Consider the following 21,882-nt stretch of genomic DNA (forward strand, 5'->3'; position numbering starts at 1 on the left):
AGCTATTTTGGCCCCTTTCCACGATGAAAAACAACGCAACGTCAAGCTTGGAGTATTCGTATTCATGAACCAGCTCACCGAAACAACGACGCGGTCCACAAAACAGCTTGGAAACGCCATCATTAGCTCACCGAATGTCTTAATCGCTGCATAAACTTTGTGCTCTTTCTCATAATGAATTCTTGTTTATTCAGCCCTCGCTGCAGAATCCCCGACTCTCGCAAATCTGCCGATGGAGAATTAGTTCTCGGCTCTGTTTTCGGCTGACGCTCAGCCAAGCCGAAGCAATGTCAGTAGATAGTAAGACGCCTGGCACGCATTCAGCGTTTGGCACCGGTTCACGCTAAGCCTTTAGCGACCGCCTACAGGCACAGACGGGCATCGGGTGTCTGAGGAGACGGTGCAATCAAAATGTCAGATATTTGCAGCAAATAGAGCGGGAACTGATTGGGTTTATATGTTTGCAAGAATAAAATATTGACACTCGTAGCAATACACATGCAACGTGTTCGGCACCCTGTCTGTCTCATCGTAAAAATCAAACAAACGTGGCTGTTCTTTCAGACACACTACTGTTTATAGGAAATTTTTTATTAAAAAAAAAAAAAAGGGTTTTGTAAAGATTAAAGCGTCGTCACGGCGACTGCCGTGAAGCTTCTAAGCTTCTGCACTGCCTCGTGCGGTGTAGGTATTTAGACGTTTCCATATCGTCCGTATCGTAATGTTGGAATTACAACCTGGAGCTGAAACGGACTCCACTGGGATTATTATATGTATTATATGTGTACAAATTACTGAATAAGGTTGCAAAATTGTCTACAATTAAAACATTTTAATGAAGTTGTGTTCTCGTAAGTATTCACACCCGTTGCCGTAAAACCATCCACCAGTTACTATTAGACGTCACGTCGTTTGTTGAACGGAGTCGAGCTGTGTGCTGTTAAAGTGTCACACGTTAAAGTGGCAATACATCTGTTCCTGGAAGGCCCCAGAGTGTATTAGAGAACATACTTAAACACACAACATCATGAAGACTGAGGCGTTATTTAAAAAAACGGAAAGGAAAAAAAGTGAGCCACGAAGCCGAGGGGAACGCTCAGCTTGATGCTACCACCACCATGCTTCGCTGTGGGAGGAGTGTGCTCGGGATTGTGAGTAGTGTAGGGTTTCTCATTGATCTTTTATCAGACCAGAGAAGCTTTCTGCTGTGTCCCGTCTATGGTTGTTCCATCTAAACTGTTTCTCTCTCTATCTCCTTTAGGAATATCCATGGCCCCCTGGAGGTTCCTCCATGCAGGACAAATTGCGCGTTAGAAGGTGCTTGGATGATAAAATACTTCATAATTGATGTGTATTCTGCGGAATATTTCCCAATACAAACACTGACTATGCACAGACTACGTACTTTGAGGCGAGAATGTTTACGATTTAGCTAATTTACTCGGCCAAACCGGAGGCTATAGTCTTCCCCCTTACTATATTACTGTACCCGCGTTAACCTTGAAGCTTTGTTGAATCTCGAATCTAAACAGTAAACACGGCGTATATTTTATGTCGAGCTATTTTTGGTCACAGCGGTGTTTTTAAAAAAAAAATAAAAAAACGACATCATAAAACGCACTGAGGTCGGATAATATTCTCTGGAGCCTGGAAGTGTGACTCCAGCAATTTGTATGCTAATTAGTGAAGCTGTAACAGATAAGGGACGGTTTTGTTCTCCTTCACGTTCTCTGTAAAGCATTTGGGCTTTGTTTTCCTCAAAGCAGTGTCTTTTGACCCTGACTTGGTGGAATGTTGAGTTTGGATTCTGGCTTCCTGTGTCGAGTCATGTGATTATCCTTCCTGAAAAGAGAAAAAAAATGTTAAAAAAAAAAAGTCATGGCAACAGCTGGTCATTTCTATTGGATCCTGGTAGTTTCATTCTGGTTTGTCATAGTGACGAATTTTATTTTGTGTATGCCTTATTGAGAATTCCAGAATTCTCCTAATTGGATTTTTATTTATTTCTTTTTTTTTAACGAATACCACGTTTCTTGTTTAAATGCACGACCGAACCTCATTATGCTCCTCCGCTTGTTATTCGGCGTCTGGGCTTCTGGGCGAAACACGTTTTTGTCTGAAACGCACAGGAACACAATCCAGCCTCATATGGCATGACAGTCTTGTTCCATCTGCTCTATTTATTCTGTTTCCTCTGCTCTTTGGTTTCTCTGTGTTCTCGGTGAAACCAACAAGCTTCCCTGAGACGTTTCTGTTTTGGTTGGAACGTCTGCAGCCCAGCGCTGTGGATTTCCGATGGACGATGACGGAAAACAAAACGAAGAAAAAAACCGTATATGAAGATAAAAATCAAATCAAATCAAATAAATAAATAAATAAATAAACAAACCCCAACCTTAAACGTTCGTGCTTTACGTCTGATTTACACACGTATAGATTTGTTTCGGATGATTTCGATGATTCGTAACGCGCAGAAAGAGGCGTGGGGTTATAGGGTTATGGGAGAACCACCCATAAAAGGTGTAGATGGGAGTAGATCATTCTCCCCAGGGATTTTAGCTAATAAAAGGATGGTATTTATAGAAGGTCTTTTCAATGCATCCTGTTAATCTGTGACTATCCAACTGTACGCCTGGACACCCCACACTCCACAGAGCGCAAGAGCAACTCTGAACACTACCCAAGGTACGGTGCTGTCGGTGTCCGTTCTCTGCTACATTTATTTGCTATAATACTTGGTAGGAACGATTTGATTGTCCTTTTTGTTTCTTAAACAGCAATGTCTACGGAACGATTTGACTGCCATTACTGCAAAGACTCGCTGCTCGGAAAAAAATACATCCTAAAAGAGGACACGCAATACTGCGCCAAGTGTTATGAGAACCTCTTTGCTAACTGTTGTGAGGGTTGCTCCTTACCAATCGGGTGCAACAACAAGGTAAGACAGGGATTCGATGATTCTTATTTCAGCTCGTGATATGTTTTCTTTTCCACAAAGGTCACAAAGGTCACATTTTTACCAGGAAGTTTGCTAAATTCGAATTGCTCCATTTACAAACTGGTATTAATATTAATAAACGATTTAGGGAGCGCTACGTAGGACGTCATAAAAAAAGCTACTATCATAGTCTGGTAAGCAAATTAGCACAAGAGACCTACTTTGCGAAGTTACCTAGAAACTATCTGGCTGACAAACTGACATTTGTGAACTGGCGCTCTAGCGGTTAATTACCTAACATACAGCACATTATTTGCATGGCAGCGCTTAGCAATATGCTATAAATAACTGCCATAGTAACAATACTTTTGTAATAGTGTAACAAGGGTACAGTCGAAGAAAGGGTGAAGGTTTAAAAGCTGTACCGTTTATCTATAAGCTGAAATATATCGGTCATGTTGAGGTGCGTTGTGCTCATCGCTAATCGCTAATCGCTAATCGCTAATCGTATGTCTCTACATGGCAGGATCTCTCCTACAAGGATCGCCACTGGCATGAGAACTGCTTCAAGTGCGGCAGATGCGGCCGCTCCTTAGCGGAGAAAGCGTTCGCCGCTAAAGACGAGCTTCTCCTCTGTACCGAGTGCTACTCCAACGAGTACTCGGCCAAGTGCGCTAACTGCGCAAAAACGATCCTGCCAGGTAAGACACGAAACACCTCTCCTCAACGTTAAATGTAACTGTAAAAGGATAAAAAGTACACATGGTTCTTAAATTACATATATAAATGAAAGATGAAAAACTGCTGTGTTATAAGAGGGGACTTTCCAGAGATTTTTTGGAAAAGAATCCGTTTCAGGGTGGTACGAGTAACGTTGATTATTATCCTACAACCGCATGCCTCAAGTGTCGTATTCCTTTACTTATCAAAGTGCCTCGCTTATATAGTTCCATATTAAAGGACAAATTAAGGACAATTACATATTTTATATAGTCAGGAAAATACTGACTATATATCGCCACATATCGGGTCTGCTGAGGTCGAAATGGACGCGTATTTTGGATCCAAAATACGTTCGAAAATCCTACCGAGTCAGTGGATTTTGAATGTCCTTCCTACATTTGTACAGCAAATCGCACCAAAATAGCACGATGCTGACTTTAACCAGCAAATTACGCTAATAGCTCATGACGATGCAAAGAATCCAACGCACACGATTAAACATATGGTGTTTGTCTGAAAGGACAAGTTCAATCACAATACAGTAATCACTAGAGGCATTGTGGGTAATGACGCTAAATTTACAGAACAGCAAGAACACTATCGAAATAAACCAGAGAGCACAACGAGAGCACGGATACTGCGGATTATAAGAAGCACGTGTGTTCTATCTGCTGGTAAAAATATCTCTCCTGTTTGTCTTTGCATTAGGCTCGCGGAAAATGGAGTACAAGGGGAACAGCTGGCACGAGACCTGCTTTCTGTGTCAGCGCTGCCAGCAGCCGATAGGAACCAAGTCCTTCATCCCCAAAGATAACAGCTTCTTCTGCGTGCCCTGTTTTGAGAAGCAGTTCGCCTATCAGTGCTGCTCCTGCAAGAAAGTGAGTGATGCAACTCTACAGACGCCAAGAGGATGGAGGCTTTCATTGGAATTGGATTTCAGTGTTTAAAATCAAATTACAAGGACATTGTGAGGAGTGCACTTTAGATATTAGGTATTCCTGGATACCGCTTTCACACATTCTTCTTTTTGACAAATAATTACTATGAAGTCCTCATTCACACACCTACCCCCCCCCCCCCACACACACACACACACAAAAAAGCTACTATTTGGCAGATTGTAAGCCAATGTTCCATCGATTTTCTTGTCCTTTTAGATGATGCGCAATCCTGGGGAAGCACGGTCGCTACTCCACTTCGCTTCATAGAGTTATTATTGCACCTAGTGGTCAAAAATGGGAACTGCAGCATGCTCTAATAGAGACCCATTTGGGCAGGAGTCATGCTGCCCCAGTGCTCGGGGTCTGAACATTTTCAGTAGAGGATGGGCAGCAGACAGGACAGTTGATAACAGGGTTGCCTTTTTTTTTTTTTTTACACTAAATTGGTCTAGTTTAAAAGTTCTATGGGTCCACCAAGATCTTGTTTTTCTAGCAAATAATCCAAATTAAATCTTGTAAATTTCCACAAACAAAGGCAAAGTGTCAGTATAGACAGTGGCCATGTCTATTGCAAGATAAGTAAGTTATTGGGAGAGGAAAAGGGGGGTTTGGGCGTGGATGACGTCCGTACATCAGAAATGCATGTGCACCACATGTGCGCCACATGTTTCCCATGCAAAGGCTGACATAAAGGAGAAAAATTTTCTAATAAGCCTGGAGACCCCTGTTCTATAGCATAAGTCATGTGCTTTATTATCAAATCCAGAATCCAAAACAAATGGCTCAGTATTACAATAATAAAAAAGGGCAAGATGGTGATTCAGTAACGGTGACCTCTGCTGGTGGGGACGTGGAAGTGTTTCAAGGTAAATGCTTTTTTTTCTTCTTCTCCTGTTTTCTGAAGGCTATCACTACTGGTGGGGTGACCTACAACGATAAGCCGTGGCACCGCGAATGTTTCACTTGCATCGGCTGTAAGAGACAGCTAGCAGGGCAGCGCTTCACCTCCCGAGAGAACTTCCCCTACTGTCTGGAGTGCTTCAGCAATCTGTACGCTAAGAAGTGCGTCGGCTGCAGCAAACCTATAACTAGTAAGTCTGAAAAATATAGTATGCACATACAGTATGCATAGACGTCTCTGTACAGTTTATAGCTATACAACTAAATTATTTAAAGTTAAAAAAATAAATACCTAATATATATTTATCCTCATCTTGGTTATGAGAAATAAAAATACTATATTAATGGAAATGGATCCCCAAATCCCTCCCTATTTCCTATGTTCCATCATTTTTGTCTTTTCTACTTCCCATGACTTCTAGTTCCCATGTTCCTTATGTCCTACCTTCACTAGTCCCTCGTTCCTGCTTCCTTATTTGACGTTCCCTAATTCTTAAATACCTCGGTTTTTCCTTCCCATGATCCCTAGCTCCTAGACTCCGAGTTCCTACATTGCATGTGTTTCCCAGGCCCCATGGTTCCTCATTCTTATCTTCTCCATAGTTCCATAGTTCCCAAGTCGTTTCATGTTACCTAGATCCTGGTCTCCTAGCAACCTAGTTTCCTAGGACCCACGTTTCGTCATTCCTAGATGCCAAATTTATGATCTGCTCAATATAGAGTAAATATCATATGGAAATTATTTTTTTTTCTTTTCACATTCATTAGAAAGTAACCCAAGCACATAAGGTTTTATGTTGGGGAAAGCGTTACGGTTAGATAACTGGTGTGTTTTTGCGTTTTAGGTTTGGCAGGAGCGAAGTACGTCTCGTTTGAGGAGCGTCAGTGGCACAGCGAGTGTTTCACATGCATGCAGTGCTCCGTGTCACTCGTGGGCCGCGGTTTCCTCACACAGCGTGACAACGTTCTGTGCACCGACTGCGGACGTGAGAAGTGATATTGCGAATGACAAACCAACAACAACAACAACAACAACAATAACAACAACCCGGCACTGATCAAAAGATCAGTGACGTGTTCTTATATTATTCTTAACGCACCTTTGTCTGCATGTCTTTATTATTTGCATAAGGTTGAATTCCACTGCCATCTTAAGCCCCGTTTGGATGGGATTAGTTTTACAGATGGGGTAATGTAATTAATAATAGTGTGTATCGCTGGATTTGTGGTCCATTACTCACATGGACTGTCTGAAATGACCTACAGAAATATCCGGTCCTCATTGATGTTCAGGGTCGACATTGTCCGAAACAGTTCCCATGAACTCCGCTGCATGAAATCGGCATCACTGTCGCCATCAAATCAGTGAGCGAAAAGTCCTTCGAGTCTTATAAACATCTCTGTGCTCTTATAAATGTCCTGAAAAGGGATGTAGTGCTATTCTTAAATATAAGTAGAGAGTAAAATAATTGCACGGTGATATCTTTGACCTTTCCTCACAGTACACTGGTGGGATGGAAGTAGGCATTATCGGACATGTTCAGTATAAACAAATGAATTCTGTTATAAGATGAGTCAGGACACGGTTGGGTTTCTGTGTGTAGAGTATCATGACTCTGTGTTCAGCTGCTGGTGAGCAGGGTGACGGGAAAGGGCAGGCGTGTGAGCCCTTAAAAAATACTGATGAAAAACTGTAAATTCTTAACGCCTTGAGTGTTTACTTTCATTCGAGCCATTAACCACTACCGTGGAGTGTGACATCACAAATACACTCGAATGTGCTGGGGCTGTATGAGCATAAAATGATGAAACTTTAATATTACAAGGTTTTAACTGGGCTAGGAATGAACACAGGAGATAACATGAATGTCAGGATAAACCCTTTGAGTCACAGCGGTTACGAGGAGCGACTGCCTCAAAACTGAACTTTGACCCTAGGCCTAAACAATGTCCTCACATTAGTTATAGTTTGACGGTTTTTACGGTTAAGTTTGAACAGAAAACAAATTAAAAACGTGAATGGGTAGTGATACTTGATCTTATGTAATAGTAAATGGAAACTCAATGTGAAAAATTGTTCACGTGTATGCCGTGCTCGTAGAAATATTTACGTAGAATCAGTTTTTCTTGTTCGCTTTTAGCAGGCACTTAGTACTGCGCTGTAGCGTTTGGATGTATTTCCACTATGGCATCACAACTACAACCACTATGAGCATGTTCTGAAAGATCTATAATAATAATAATAATAATAATAATAAAATGCTTACTTGATTTGTGTGGTTTCTTCGATCGCTGTCAAAACCATCAATCTGGAGAAAAAAGATCACGAGCGATACGAGAGAGCATGTGTTTGCTGTACGTGACGTTTCGAGGAACTCAAAAGCAGGTGAATTAATGTAGTGGAGTAAAGAGTAACTCATGATGGAGTGTGGTGTTATTGGAAAATAATCAATAACAGGATGGTGGAATGAAGATTATTTTTTCTATACAGCATGTCCTGTCAGCGTGTTTTATTTATTCGGCACAAGCGTCAAGCAAAGTATAAGTACTTTTTGGTTAAACATTACATTATACAGAAGTGCAGCCTGATTTTTAAACCATTTCCTGGAGTTAATGTACACACAGCGTTCTACTCTGAGCTCTGAGAGCGAGTAAAGTGCTGACACTAGCTTCCTCTCAGGATGAGTCACGCGGCAGGGTCAAAATACGCTCACAGAAGAGTCGGACACTGCTTATCGGATCGTTAAGGCGGAAACTTTAGATTTGACGTGTTCAAGAAATGTCTTCGGAAGACGTTTCTGCATTTATCATCTGATTTTCTTCTAAAAAAAAAAAACAAACCCAACAAAAACGCACAATTATGGACATCTTTAGTTCCTCACTGGTGTTCGAAAAGGTGCCGGTTGCCAAAGGTAAAGATAAATCCGTTATTCAGTGTATGGAGTGTTCATGTGACAACTTCTACATCGGAAGTAAAGATGGAGTCCTCCAGCATTTCACTACGAGCGCGAAGATCGGGATCGGACAACGTCAGACGCTACGAGAGCTAACGAAGAGACAGATGGGCCGAGGTGGAGAAATCAGCCAGCTGAAGGCGGTCCCAGTCCTGAACCACCTTCTTGTGCTTTGGGACGGCTCCATCACGGCATTAAACATGTTCTCCCTGGATCCCATAGCAGCCCTGAAGAAGATCCAGAATGTTTCTCTGTTTCGCCTCGGCGAACCCACGGTTCACACCCAGCAGGTTTTCGTAGAGCTCTTCGTCGCCTCCACCAAACGGAGAGCAGTGAGCATACACAAGGTGTGTGTGGACAGATGGGAGTGTGTAGGGAACGTGGCACTGGCCCAGGATCCTGTGGCTTTGGCTGTGCATAAGTCGTGTCTGTGCGTGGCTACGAGTGACAGATACATTCTCCGTGATTACCAGACTCGGAGCGCTCTCGAGCTCTTCACACATAACCTGGGAAAGCAAAATGTTCTCGCCAAGGAAAGTGTGAAAGGAGAGTTTCTTCTAAGCGGCCCAGGGAACTTGGGTGAGGCTCTGATTTCACAGTATTCAAAATAATAATAATAACAATAATACAAAGAGAGGGTGATGAATATGAGATGAATATGAATGCAAACTGAATCAAATCAAACCGAACCGTTATTAAGTAATAATATCTCATTCATTATAGAGGCATTAAACACATGAATTTATTCACTTTATTTAAAGAGCACCTATTATGGCTTTGAAAAGTGCCTACGATAGATTTACACGCATCCGAGCTCAAAAAACACTTTAACGTGCTCGTAATTTAAACTGCAGCGTTACCTTTTTTTCCCCCCGGTGTCACAAACGATTCGTTAAATGATCCGTTCTAAATGATTCGTTCTAAACTCCTCTTTACAGAGAGCACACTCTGCTCTGATTGGTCAGACGACCCAGTCTGTCGTGATTGGTCTACCGCTGTCAGCGAGCAGCCGATGAAGACGAGAGGCGGGGCTTTTTGTTACAAATCTACGTAGGTTCGTACAGGAAGTGAGTCTGGAATCACTAACGACTCGATTCAGCTGTTCAGAATCGGTTCCTTCTTTTGGGAGTCGATAACTCCATTTGTCGTGCGCTTTGAATTTTTGAAACTTTGCAGACTTTTTACATTCACAAACAGCTACGTATATATATAACACACGACATGAAAGGGAATATTTGAAAAAAACATAATAGGTGCACTTTAATATGTATACATCTATTAAATTGATAATAAGTAAAATGAATAAAAACGAGTTCTCTTTTCATGATCATATGTATGTGTGTGTGTATGTGTGTATATGCAGGCATGTTTGTGACGAGCAGTGGTATATCCCAGCGTCCTCCTGTGCCATGGCCTGAAGGAGTGCTGGATGCAGTGGTGCACTTCCCCTATGTGTTGGCGTTGCAGAGTAACGCAGTCCACGTCTTCAGCATGCTGGACCAGCAGCTAAAACAGACCGTTCTCTTAAACAGCGGCAAATCGCTCCTCTCAACCACAGGTTCAACTCTGACCTCTGACCTGATCAGCTGATTAGCAGTAATAAAATATAATATAAATATAATATAATGCAATTTAATATAAGAGTTTCTTTCTTGCAGGGTTAATGGTTCTAGATTACTAAAGGGTTCCACAGTACTATGAACCTTGTGTGAAATGCAAACCCTCTACTGTCAGGCTCAACATAGAACCTTTAAAGCTTCCAACATAAGGACAAACTTTTTAAGAAGAACACTTTAGGGTGCTAGATTTAACCTTGTGTTTTATATTATATTACAGTACATCAGGGATAAAACAGTTGAAAGAGTCCCGTTGTAGGAAAATAATAAAATAAAGTGGCGTGATGCGGTCTGACACATACACCGCAAAGTTTATTTTAATGTTCTTGTGCGCAAATATATTAGCGTTTCTATAGCAACAGCTCATTCACACGGATTTGTATGGCAGACGCTCCACATAATATAAGTCTATGCATAAATCGTTTTTTTAAAAAATGTGTTTTTCTTTAACAAAGATGAATGTATAATCCAGTTTTCGGCAAGGAAGCCTTTATTTAACCTTTAAGGAAGGAGTATCCAGTGTCAGCGCTTTGGAACATGGTGACGGAGCAACTGCTTATAGCTGCGATAACATAAGTGATAACAGGAACTTGCTTCACGGACGTTCCACAACATTAAATGTAACTGGAAATAGATTTTTTTTTTTTTTAAAGTATGACGTTTTGTAATAAATAAATAAATAATTGTAAAAAATGGTAAAAGAGGAATAAAACACTTTAGGACATTTTCACGGCTATTATTGGGAATCTATCTATCTATCTATCTATCTATCTATCTATCTGTCTATCTATCTGTCTATCTGTCTATCTGTTTATCTATCTATCTATCTATCTATATATCTATCTGTCTATATCTCTATCTGTCTATATCTATATGTCTATCTATCTATCTATCTATAAATCTATCTGTCTATCTATCTCTCTATCTATCTGTCTATCTATCTATCTATCTATCTATATATCTATCTATCTATATCTATCTGTCTATCTATCTATCTATCTATCTGTCTATCTATCTATCTGTCTATCTATCTATCTATATATCTATCTGTCTATCTATCTCTCTATCTATCTGTCTATCTATCTATCTGTCTATCTATCTATCTGTCTATCTATCTATCTATATATCTATCTGTCTATATCTATCTGTCTATCTATCTCTCTATCTATCTGTCTATCTATCTGTCTATCTATCTATCTGTCTATCTATCTCTCTATCTATCTCTCTATCTATCTGTCTATCTATCTATCTGTCTATCTATCTCTCTATCTATCTGTCTATCTGTCTATCTATCTATCTGTCTATCTATCTATTTATCTATCTGTATATCTATCTATCTGTCTATCTATCTCTCTATCTATCTGTCTATCTGTCTATCTATCTATCTGTCTATCTATCTATTTATCAGTCTATCTATCTATCTATCTGTCTATCTATCTATCTATCTATCTATCTATCTATTTATCTATCTATCTATCTATCTATCTATTTATCTATCTGTCCATCTATCTATCTATCTATCTATCTATCTATCTATCTATCTATCTATCTATCTGTCTATCTATCTATTTATCTATCTGTATATCTATCTATCTGTCTATCTATCTATTTATCAGTCTATCTATCTATCTATCCATCTATCAATCTGTCTATCTATCTATCTATCTATATATCTATCTATCTATCTATCTGTCTGTCTGTCTGTCTGTATATCTATCTATCCATCCATCTATCTATCTATCTATCTATCTATCTATCTATCTATCTATCTGTCTGTCTGTCTGTCTGTATATCTATCTATCCATCCATCTATCTATCTATCTATCTATCTATCTATCTATCTATCTATCTATCTGTCTATCTGTCTGTCTATCTATCTATCTATCTATCTATCTGTCTGTATATCTATCTATCTATCTATCTAAATTTGACTGGAGACTTTACCTTGACTATCGATTGTATTCGTTTTTACATGCTATTATTTTTCACCCGTTCTTTCCTCTAGCAGTTGTTTTTTTTTGTCCTACTCTTTTGTTAAGCTATGGAAAATGGGATTTTCAGTTCAATATGCAGTGGTGAACTGTCTCGAAATCCCTTTGTGATTTGTACAGCATGACCTCTTCTCATCTGTTCATCTTTTCGTGTGTGTAGACAGCGTGTTCGTCGTCGCCGAGCGGGAGATTCACCGGCTGTCACAGAGTCCCCCGGAGGTTCAAATCCAAAAGCTGCTGGGATGTGAGCGAGTGAACGAAGCGCTCGCGCTGCTGGATGGAGTTCAGTCTCTTCTGCCTGAAGACTCTTATAAGGTAAAAAAAAAAAGGGATGGCAGATCCATGAACAGGATGGCTTTAATCCTCATCCTTTTAGGATATGTAAGTCAGCTATAATCCACTGCAATGCTCATCTTCCCACATTTTCACCTTATACGACCGCAAAAACGTGAAAAAATCATGCGGAATTACATTTCCATCGTATCAAATAGTCACCTCATATGACCCTAGCTGCAAGACCTTACACGACATCATCATCATCATCATCATCATCAGAAAGCAGCTGAAGGAAGGATTACCACAGACCATCATGTAGAATATATACCATATTTATGCACAATAGCGTGCAACATTCACTTTTTCACCTGCTTATTAATACATTCAAGGAAATAGAAAATGCAGAGATTTCATTCCCACCATGGATATGACTTAAAGTAACGGAACAAATCTGGATTCCAGGATTACGGGCCTAAATTAATCAGCCTTCACTTTTAAAAATAAATAAATAAACCTTCTTTGACGAGGAAGCACAATGGTTAAGACCAGCCTGAGTGGGCAGGATCCTACCTCATTGTCTCAACGAGTAAAAAGACAGAAAGGATGAATGGATTTTAATATTCTTATAGGAACATGGCTGTCAGTCAAAAATTAGCCATTAAACCCTCAAAATTAATGAAGGGACCTGTTGTAGAGCACGTGACAACCTTGGTTATGTTTTATGGCGGTCTCTAAAGCACGGAACTGCAACACAGATCGTGAATAATCACTCGGGTGCGTGCTGTTATAGGACAATAATCAACGGCAGGACAAATCCAAAATGGCAGACTAAAATCAATGTAGGCTTGACTAGGCTAACTTAATAAACGAAGCATAGCAGGTAAATACTGGAAATACCTGTCCACAAACAGAATGTGCAGTAATGTCACTGGGGATATGTTTTGAGTGCCTAGACCTTGTCATGGGTCATGTGACTTGTCATGGATTTGTGGTTGGTTATTTGGCTGAGTATTCTTGGAAATAATAATAATCGGTAGCTGTTGTATAATTAAGATGATGTGTGACCTTTTGAGTAAGTGCTGTCCCCAAACTCGAGGGTCATATTGACACCGAGGGGGAAGCGACATGATTATATTACTAGAGTAATGAACGACAGAGAAATGAGCATAATAATAATAATAATAATAATAATAATAATAATAATAATAATAATAATGTTATTATAATGTGTATATATAGAAAAAAATATGTAAAAATCTATCATGCGCATACATTTCATTTGCATATGGAGTGTCCAAATTTCCATTTGTAATTGGCAAACATTTTAAAATATCCATTTAAAAAATTTATGAACGTTCAGTCTTATAAGAAAATGTAAAAAAAAAAAAAAAAAAGAATTTAAAAAAAAAAAATAATAATAATAATAAAAAGTCCCCGGTTTGAACACTGGATGTCACTCTGACATAGAACTGAATTCTAAAAAATGGGCCGCTCATGACCTTTTTCCGCTCTTACAGAGTTAATGACGTTGCTTCTATAGTATATTCTTTACTAAGTTTACACGGTTTGTAAAAGAGAAATTTTTCCACCGGGCGAAATTTGTAACAACGTTATTTACTCAGCTCTGTACATGTGTACCGTAGGATGCGCTTACATTGACACATTCGTTCGGTTAAATTAAAAAGCACTGTAATGGTGGCAATCATACGCGGCCATGTTATTTATTCGTTTTTTTTTTCTTCATTTTAGTCGTTACAGGTGTCCTGTGGTGTGTAAATTTCTCTATCGTGTCCCCAGTAAGAAACATCTAGATGCCCATGATGCAGAGTCTAATGCAGAGTTGTAGCATTTAGACAATTAACTCAGATAATTAATTAATGAAATGTCTTACCGCAGAATATACTGTTTAATTTCCCCCCCACCCTCCCCCCCTCCCCCCTTCCTAATATTTTACTTGTAGAATCTGCATAGGAGTATTGTTTGTACCTCCGGATGGATTCATTTCTACAGAGAAGCTTTTCTCGATGCCAAAGAATTTTTCATGTAATATTACATTTTTTTTTCCCCACTTAATGATTGTTTTCAGTAAATAATCATGAGTTTATAATTCATGGTTTCTAAATTATTCTGTAAAACGGTTTTTGGCTTCTTTTTTTTTTCTTTTCAGAAAAGGTGACTTGGACCCAAGAGATCTCATTAGCCTTTACCCAGGCATGACTGTCATCAGTGAAGACTTTAAATCTCAGCTTCCTAGCGTGAGCAATGCTAAAGACCTGAGGAAGCTAAATAACGAAGCCCAGGCAGAGTTTCAGAAGTATCTGAGCTTCCTCTGCCTTTATTTAAGCGAGCTCCGCAGGACTGTTCGGGGTCAAATCTTCCTTCAGGACATTGATACTAACCTGCTTAAAGTGTACTTAAGGCTCGGAGATGATGAGAACCTGAACCAGCTTGTGTCTCGCCGTAATGATTGTGTACTGGATGTGTGCATGAGGGATCTGGAGCGTCATAAGAGGTCGGAATCTGAAAAGGTTTCACTTGGTATAACATCTCAGGACTAAACGAGTCTTTTTAAGCAGCACTGTGTTCTTGCGTTTCAGATTTTTCGCGATCGGACTGCTCTATCAAAGCCACGGTCAACAATTCAATGCAGTTCAGGTCTGTTGTTCAGTAATAATACATCAGTGCTGGTCCTAGACTTGTTGGGGTCCTAAAGAATATTTTGTATGGGTGTCATGGGTGCTGATGGTGTCTATGATGTGACCAATCCTAATCTCGCTGTTTGAGGAGACTGTTGGTCATGCTGGTTAGAAATTAGAAAATGTATTTTCTATGTTTATTATGTCTGTTATAATCTTGCCTAATAATAAACAACAGTGTGATTTTTGAGATAATTATCTGCATCAGAGGGCAAAGGGCACCAGGGAGTGGGCTAGGCAGTTAAGGGAAAGGCCAGGACACGAGTTCAATGGGGAAGGGTGCACCAGGACAGTTGGGATGGGGTATAGGGCAGTGGATGAGTGGGCCGGGACTGTAGGTGTGGATCAGGGCAGGGGGAATGGTGAAACTGGGCAGTGGAAATAGTGGACCAGCGTAGTGGAGAAGGGTGGACCACGGTAATGGGGAACGGTGGGGCAGGGCAGTGGGGAAATGTGGACCAGGATAACAGGAAAGGGGGAACCGGGGAAGTGGAGAATGGTGACGCAAGTCAGTGGGGAAGGTGTAACTAAAGCAGTAGGAAAATGTGGACCAGAGCAGTGGGCAAGGGCTGACCAGGGCAGTTGGGATAGGGTCTAGGGTAGTGAGGGGGATGAGCTAAGACTGTAGGGGTGGACCAGGGCAGTTTGGGTGGGGAACAGGACAGTGTGGAATAGTGGACCAGGGTGGTGGGAAGAGGTGGGCCAGGGCAACGGGGAGGGGTGGGCCAGGGCAGTGGCAAGGGCTGACCATGGCAGTGAGCATGGTTGGGCCAGGGCAGTAAGGAATGGTCACCCAGGGCTGTGGAAAGGGGTGTACTAAGGCAGAGCAGAGGGGTGGGCTCGGGCAGTGGATGTATGCATCAGCACAGTGGGTAGTGTAGTGTGGAAGAGTAGAGGGGGGTGGACCAGGGCAGTAGAGGGTTTGCATTTGCATAATTTGCCTATAAGAATGACTGGCACTGATGTATGAAATGAATAAAATAATTTTAAAAATGCAGTGGAACAATACTACGTATAGTGCATATACTGAAATGAATAAAAAACCAAGCCTGTAATTTTGGCAGACCTGGGTGTGGATGGTGGATGATGAGAGTGTGGATTCCTCCGAGCCAAATGTTTTGCTGCATGTTGTAAAAACTCTCTCTCAGTTGAAAGAGAAATCTATCATCACGAAGTTTATAGACTGGGCTCTTCAAAAAGACCAAAAGGAAAGTATATTCTAACTCAAACACATATATACAAGCTGGAATGCTGAGGGCAGTAATGCTCCGAGGCAGACTTTCATCTGCAGGATTCAATATACAGGTGCATCTCATAAAATTAGAACACCGTGGAACAGTTCGTTTTTCCCCTCGTAACTGAATTCGAAAAGTGGAACTTTCATATATTCTACATCCATTACACATAAAGTGAAATATTTCAAGCCTTTTTTTGTTTGTTTGTTTGTTTGTTTTAATCCCGATGATTACGGCTCACGGAAATGAAAAACCCAGTGTCCAGAGAATAGTATTTTAATTTGTGTTTTTAATCCACAGGTTGGGGTGTTAATCTTTACTGAGAGAGATCCAGGAGATCAAAGCACATTTGAACCTCAAGAAGTGCTTTCCATTTTAACAAACTACCCAGATGCCTTAGTTTTCTATTTGGAATTTTTGGTCAATGAACAGCAAAGTCAGGTTAGTGCATGATTTTATACACAAACGAGACACATTTAGCAATACTGTGAATAGAAATAAAACGTATATATTTATGTGTGTGAATGTAATAAGACAAAAATAAAACAAACAATCAAAAAATGCAGATTATCTTAGTACTAAGAAACCACAAAGTGCAAAGCCCGGCGTCCTGAAGACTCTGACAGAAAACTTAAAGTTACTGCGTTACCTCTGATTGTTACAAAGCGCTGACACTGGAGACTCCTTCCATAAATATGAACGTTTTTCTTCGTTAAATAACGACTCATTATTCATCATTATTTATTATTATTCTTAAATGACACATTACAATCACTTTGCATTATTATAAACCTGTGATTTGTTTTGCGGACACACCTGGTGTCGGAGCTGAGAAATATATCAACATCTTATGACCAATCAGAATCAAGAATTTAACAGTTCTGTGATGTAAAATTTTTGAAAACATAGCGCTAACTTTTTTCTTTTCTTTTTTGTTAATGGAAGTGCAACTTTTACGACATTGTTTATATAAACACCTGAAGGCTTTGCACAAATGTAACAAGTCTGTCTGAACAAATATTATAGCAGTTTTTAACCGAATCATTTAATACCGCGCTGTAGCCGAAAATGTTGAAGCTGAGGTGTGGTTATCACACCCTCACGTAGTCATGGAAAGAATGTGCCTTAGTTCTCACTTAAGCTGCGATAGTTCTGAGCTACAGAAGGAGATTTACACAATTATATCTGTGCTTTGCATGATTTCATTTAATTACACATTCAACAAAATTCCCGAGTAAGGGTAAAGCCGCTCACGTTATGGATCGTCGCAGACTCTGTGTTACGGCGATATCTTTAATCATACGCCCAGCTGGTGTGGAACATTCCTTTTTTCGAAAATAAGTCTAAAGGTTAAAAATGTGATGAGAAGAAATAGGAAATATAACCAGGCACTTCATACACATTTTTAATCTAGATTTGAAATATTCGTTTTCATCCTGATTTTTGTTCATTGTGGTCCTGAAGTCTAATTTCATACAATATAATGAACTGGAGGAAGAAAACTTTCAGTATTCCACAAACTCCCTTTAAATAATTATTAAATTATTACAATATCGAGTTAATTTAACATTTCAACAGTTCATTCAGTTAAATAATGTCATATTTGAACTGCAGTCATATGGTAATTATTATTATTATTATTATTATTATTATTATTATTATTATTATCAATATATTTAAAATGTAAATGAATTTTTTGCGCGAGATTAATTGTGAATGCCTTCAGTTTTTTTTTTTGTTTGTTTAAAAACCACATTTTAATGCTTAGTAGTTTTCAAAGAAAACAATAACGATATAAATAGATATCAGTATCGGCTGATGCTTAAAGGTTCGGTATCGTTATCGGCATCCGAAAAGAAAAAGTGATATCGTTCCATCTGTAAAAGGAATAACTACCACTATAACTGCCAAAACAGAAGAAGTGCTTTCCATTAAATGCCAAAGACCTTTGTATAGACCGTGACTGTCTGATACAAAATGGTATCATGTTCAAATTTCTGTATATTTGTCTTTCTTTTTCAAAATATAAAATAAGCAGCCATTATTGAAGAACTTCTCTTTCCCTAGACGGAGAAACAGCACACCCTGCTGGCCAACACATACACCACTCAGATCCTCCATGCTGAACGAGAGATGCGGAATAACGATACAAGCACGAAGGAAATGAGGCAAAAACTGCAGCAGTTTCTGTGGCAGTCCTCCGTCTATGATGCTGATGATGTATATGGTAAACACACACCATGATTTAACTCACAAATGCTGAGGAAAGTCTGCTGCTTTCTTTATTATCTAGTGAGGGATGTCTCATTGAGCCAGAGTGGATTATTTGTCAGTAATAGCATGTCCAGAAGTGTGGTATTCCTCTTATACCACAGCTTTAAAGAACAAGTCAGTCAGTAAGTTTTCCACCAATGGAAGGTCTTCAGGACAGAAGACGTCGTGGTTTCTTGGTAACATCACGAGCAGTGTTTTCTGTCCTATTAACTTTAACGAATACAACAATACGATATTTATTAGAGCTCTGCTTGTAAAAAGCTCAAATGAGTCATCTAGAACTGAACAGAACGTAAAAGCTTAACGCGCGTCCCTTTCCTTACGATAAATAACGCCTTGATTTATTCATACTGCAGCGAAAATACAGTCATCCGCTCTCCATGTGGAGAAAGCGATCCTGCTGGGGAGAGTCGGGGAACACAGAAAGGCCCTGCGGCTTCTCGTCCATGAAGAACGAGATGAAAACGCTGCGGAAAACTACTGCCGGAGGACCTCTGCTGGACGAGACAGGGAATTCACGCAGGAGCTCTTCAGCTGGCTGCTCCAAGCTTACCTCGAGACCAGGCCTCACGTGTCTGCGGCGGTGGATCTCCTGAACCAGAACCCTGTAGCTTTTAATCTGCTCAAGGTGTTGGAAATGCTTCCTGACTCCTGGTCCCTTCAGCTGGTGATGCGTTTCCTGTGCGAGTCACTGAGAGCGACGACGCACGACAGGAGGATGAGAGGCCTGGAGAAGAGCCTGGCCATGATGGATAACCTCAGACAGAGACACGCCTGGGTGAGGAGAACATTAGTCCTCATTTTCTGCTCTTTATTTAGTAAGACTAGTCTGTTTAGTAGTTTTATTGTGCCTTCTATTCCTCTTATTCAGTACTTCAACAAAAAAATAACAACACTGTATTTTATATCAGTTTATAGTTAGGTTTAAAGTCGTGGGATGGTCCAGAAAACACGTTTCTGTTATCGCTCAGGGTCGCCTTTCCCTCACCAGCCTCAATATATATATATTTTAATCTGTCTTGAAGTTAATAAGACAAAATTTTTTTTAGCCAAAACTGACCAAAGAGCGCTGACACTGAAGACTCCTTCCAAAAAAATGTGAAATAAATGTCTCCATATAGCAATATCAACGATATCAGCGATTACGCACTTATAGTATATAGAAAGGTTAAAATATTAGGACACGCGCAGTAATATAAACCTGTGATGCTCATCGCAGCCAAAACTACTTTCAGAGGTGCTGTTATAGAAAAGCAGTCTCGACTACTTCCGACCAATCCGAATTGAGAATATAAAATCTGAATGATTTTATAAATGATTTCCATCTGCTCTGCAGTCACCAGGGTTAATGCTTCTCACCCCTACAGATAGAAGCAACACAGGGAATGGTCAAAATGGACAGAAGCCGGACGTGTCGTTCTTGTCGGAGGCAGTTCACCGGGCCGGAATTTCTGCGCAGGTCTACGGGGGAGCTTGTTCACACACACTGCTACAGCACAAACGACAGCCGATAAAACTTTCACCGTCAGTTTGGTGTTTTCGACGTTCTTCACATGTCCGTGTGGGTTTGCTCCAGGTTTTCTGAAACCTGAAACTCTTTCAGGTTCTCCTCCCAATCTCCAAAAACATGCTAATAGGTAAATAGTATGCTAATTATTATGCTATGCTAAATTTACGCACCTCTAGGTGAATCTGTTTGTCCACGGACCGGCGTCTCATCCGGGGGGGTGGGGGTGGGGGGGAACTGGGGGGGGGGTTATTCAGATTCAGGCTCCGGATCCACCGGGAACCTGACCGGGATAAAGCCGTTATCGGAGCCGAATGAGTGAATGAACGAACGAATGACTGTTGTATCAGAAGTGATTATTATTTTGTCTGTCCTAACATCTCATTCCTGGAGTATTCAAGAAGTCGTCTATCGCTCATCAGACCTTTTGTGAGCTGTAGTTACTGAATTTACTTCTTATTAGAGAATTCTCTTCAAACTGATTTTCAACAGCGTCTACAACAAAGAATCATTCCAGCATTACTTTAATGATTTATAAACCCTATATACAGACCAAACGAATCATTACGATGCATTGACATAGTCTAACACTATTATGAAGCGCTTATGTGTACCTTCTAGAACTTTCTCAAAGTCATGAATGTGCTGTTAGTCAAAACGAATGACTAGGGTTAGGGTTAGGGTTATGGTTAGGGTTAGATACAGATATCAGAACTCATTCGAAGCATTATTATTAAAAGCAGTTTAAGGGTGGCACAGTGGTAAAAGGGGCAGTGGTGGCTTGGTGGTTAAGGCTCTGGGTTACTGATTGAAAGGTCGGGGGTTCAAGCCCCAGCACTGCCAAACTACCACCGTTGGGCCCTTGAGCAAGGCCGTTAACCCTCTCTACTCCAGGGGGCGCTATATCACGGCCGACCCTGCGCTCTGACCCCAACTTCCTAACATTCTGGGGTATGTTTAAGGGTGGCACAGTGGTAAAAGGGGCGTTGGCTTGGCGGTTAAGGCTCTGCGTTTAACCAGGTATGTGAGGAAAAGAATTTCACTGTGCTGTAACGTATACGTGACCAATAAAGACTCATTAAAACATTTGACCCGTGTTCGAATTCTTCCTCAGACCTCCAATCCTAATAATAAAGTCACATGAGCAGCATGGTTAATTATTTATAATCATAGATAAATATTTGGTTACATTCCAATACGCTTACATCAATAATATGAGGTTCATTGATTTTATATTTACTTTAGACTTAGAGGCACCAAACTATAATGAATGAATGTACAAGCCAATCAGAAACAAATATGGGTAACTACACAAGACACACTAAAGACACTAAACCTATACTAAACACTGCGAGTATCCAATCCGAGACGCACATTTGGCGGCCCCTCATTTCATTATCTACGCGACTGAGGTCGCCTTTAATGTGTTGTGTACTCGTTAGCATGTTCGTACCCTGGCTGTGTTGTATTCTCAGGGCGAGATTGTTACACGAAATGAATGGACGATATTTCTGTATCATTATCGTGAAGTTTTTATTTTCTTTGCTGGGTTTCAGTTGCTTATATTTAGACGTCTGGCTTGAGGGCTCACGGCCAGCACGAAATGCGACGTAGCATGGGTCAACACGTGGGGATAAATCTCAAATCCCAAAGCCACGCAAACTGTCTGAGGCAGACTATCACACGCTAACACACCTTACATCTCAGTTCACAGAAATGGAAAAATAAATGCCCAAATCCCACAAAAACGTCCCTCGAGGTGTGTAGCGATGTCTTCCGTACAGTAGACTGTGGAAATGTTAATGTTATTTTTTTCTACAGAGCAAATAAA

The 21,882-nt window shown here is 40.3% G+C and overlaps 2 protein-coding genes across 2 annotated transcripts; both read left to right on the top strand.

Moving 5' to 3' along the window:
- The first annotated feature begins 2,355 nt into the window (after positions 1–2,355).
- On the top strand, positions 2,356–6,585 carry fhl5 (four and a half LIM domains 5). Its single transcript, XM_053633092.1, has 6 exons — positions 2,356–2,685; positions 2,778–2,938; positions 3,465–3,639; positions 4,370–4,539; positions 5,507–5,693; positions 6,348–6,585. The coding sequence occupies exons 2-6, from the start codon at positions 2,780–2,782 to the stop codon at positions 6,497–6,499; spliced, it is 843 nt and encodes a 280-aa protein (XP_053489067.1). The 5' UTR covers positions 2,356–2,685; positions 2,778–2,779; the 3' UTR covers positions 6,500–6,585.
- A 1,551-nt stretch (positions 6,586–8,136) lies between these two features.
- On the top strand, positions 8,137–20,250 carry si:ch211-266g18.9 (transforming growth factor-beta receptor-associated protein 1). Its single transcript, XM_053633730.1, has 11 exons — positions 8,137–9,035; positions 9,820–10,014; positions 12,224–12,378; positions 14,300–14,382; positions 14,507–14,851; positions 14,937–14,994; positions 16,100–16,239; positions 16,567–16,711; positions 18,338–18,497; positions 18,901–19,322; positions 19,912–20,250. Exons 1-11 carry the CDS (start codon positions 8,363–8,365, stop codon positions 20,056–20,058), a joined length of 2,523 nt encoding a protein of 840 aa, XP_053489705.1. The 5' UTR covers positions 8,137–8,362; the 3' UTR covers positions 20,059–20,250.
- Positions 20,251–21,882: the final 1,632 nt, after the last annotated feature.

This window comes from Ictalurus furcatus, chromosome 9 (genome assembly GCF_023375685.1).
Source record: "Ictalurus furcatus strain D&B chromosome 9, Billie_1.0, whole genome shotgun sequence".
Classification (NCBI taxonomy): domain Eukaryota; kingdom Metazoa; phylum Chordata; class Actinopteri; order Siluriformes; family Ictaluridae; genus Ictalurus; species Ictalurus furcatus.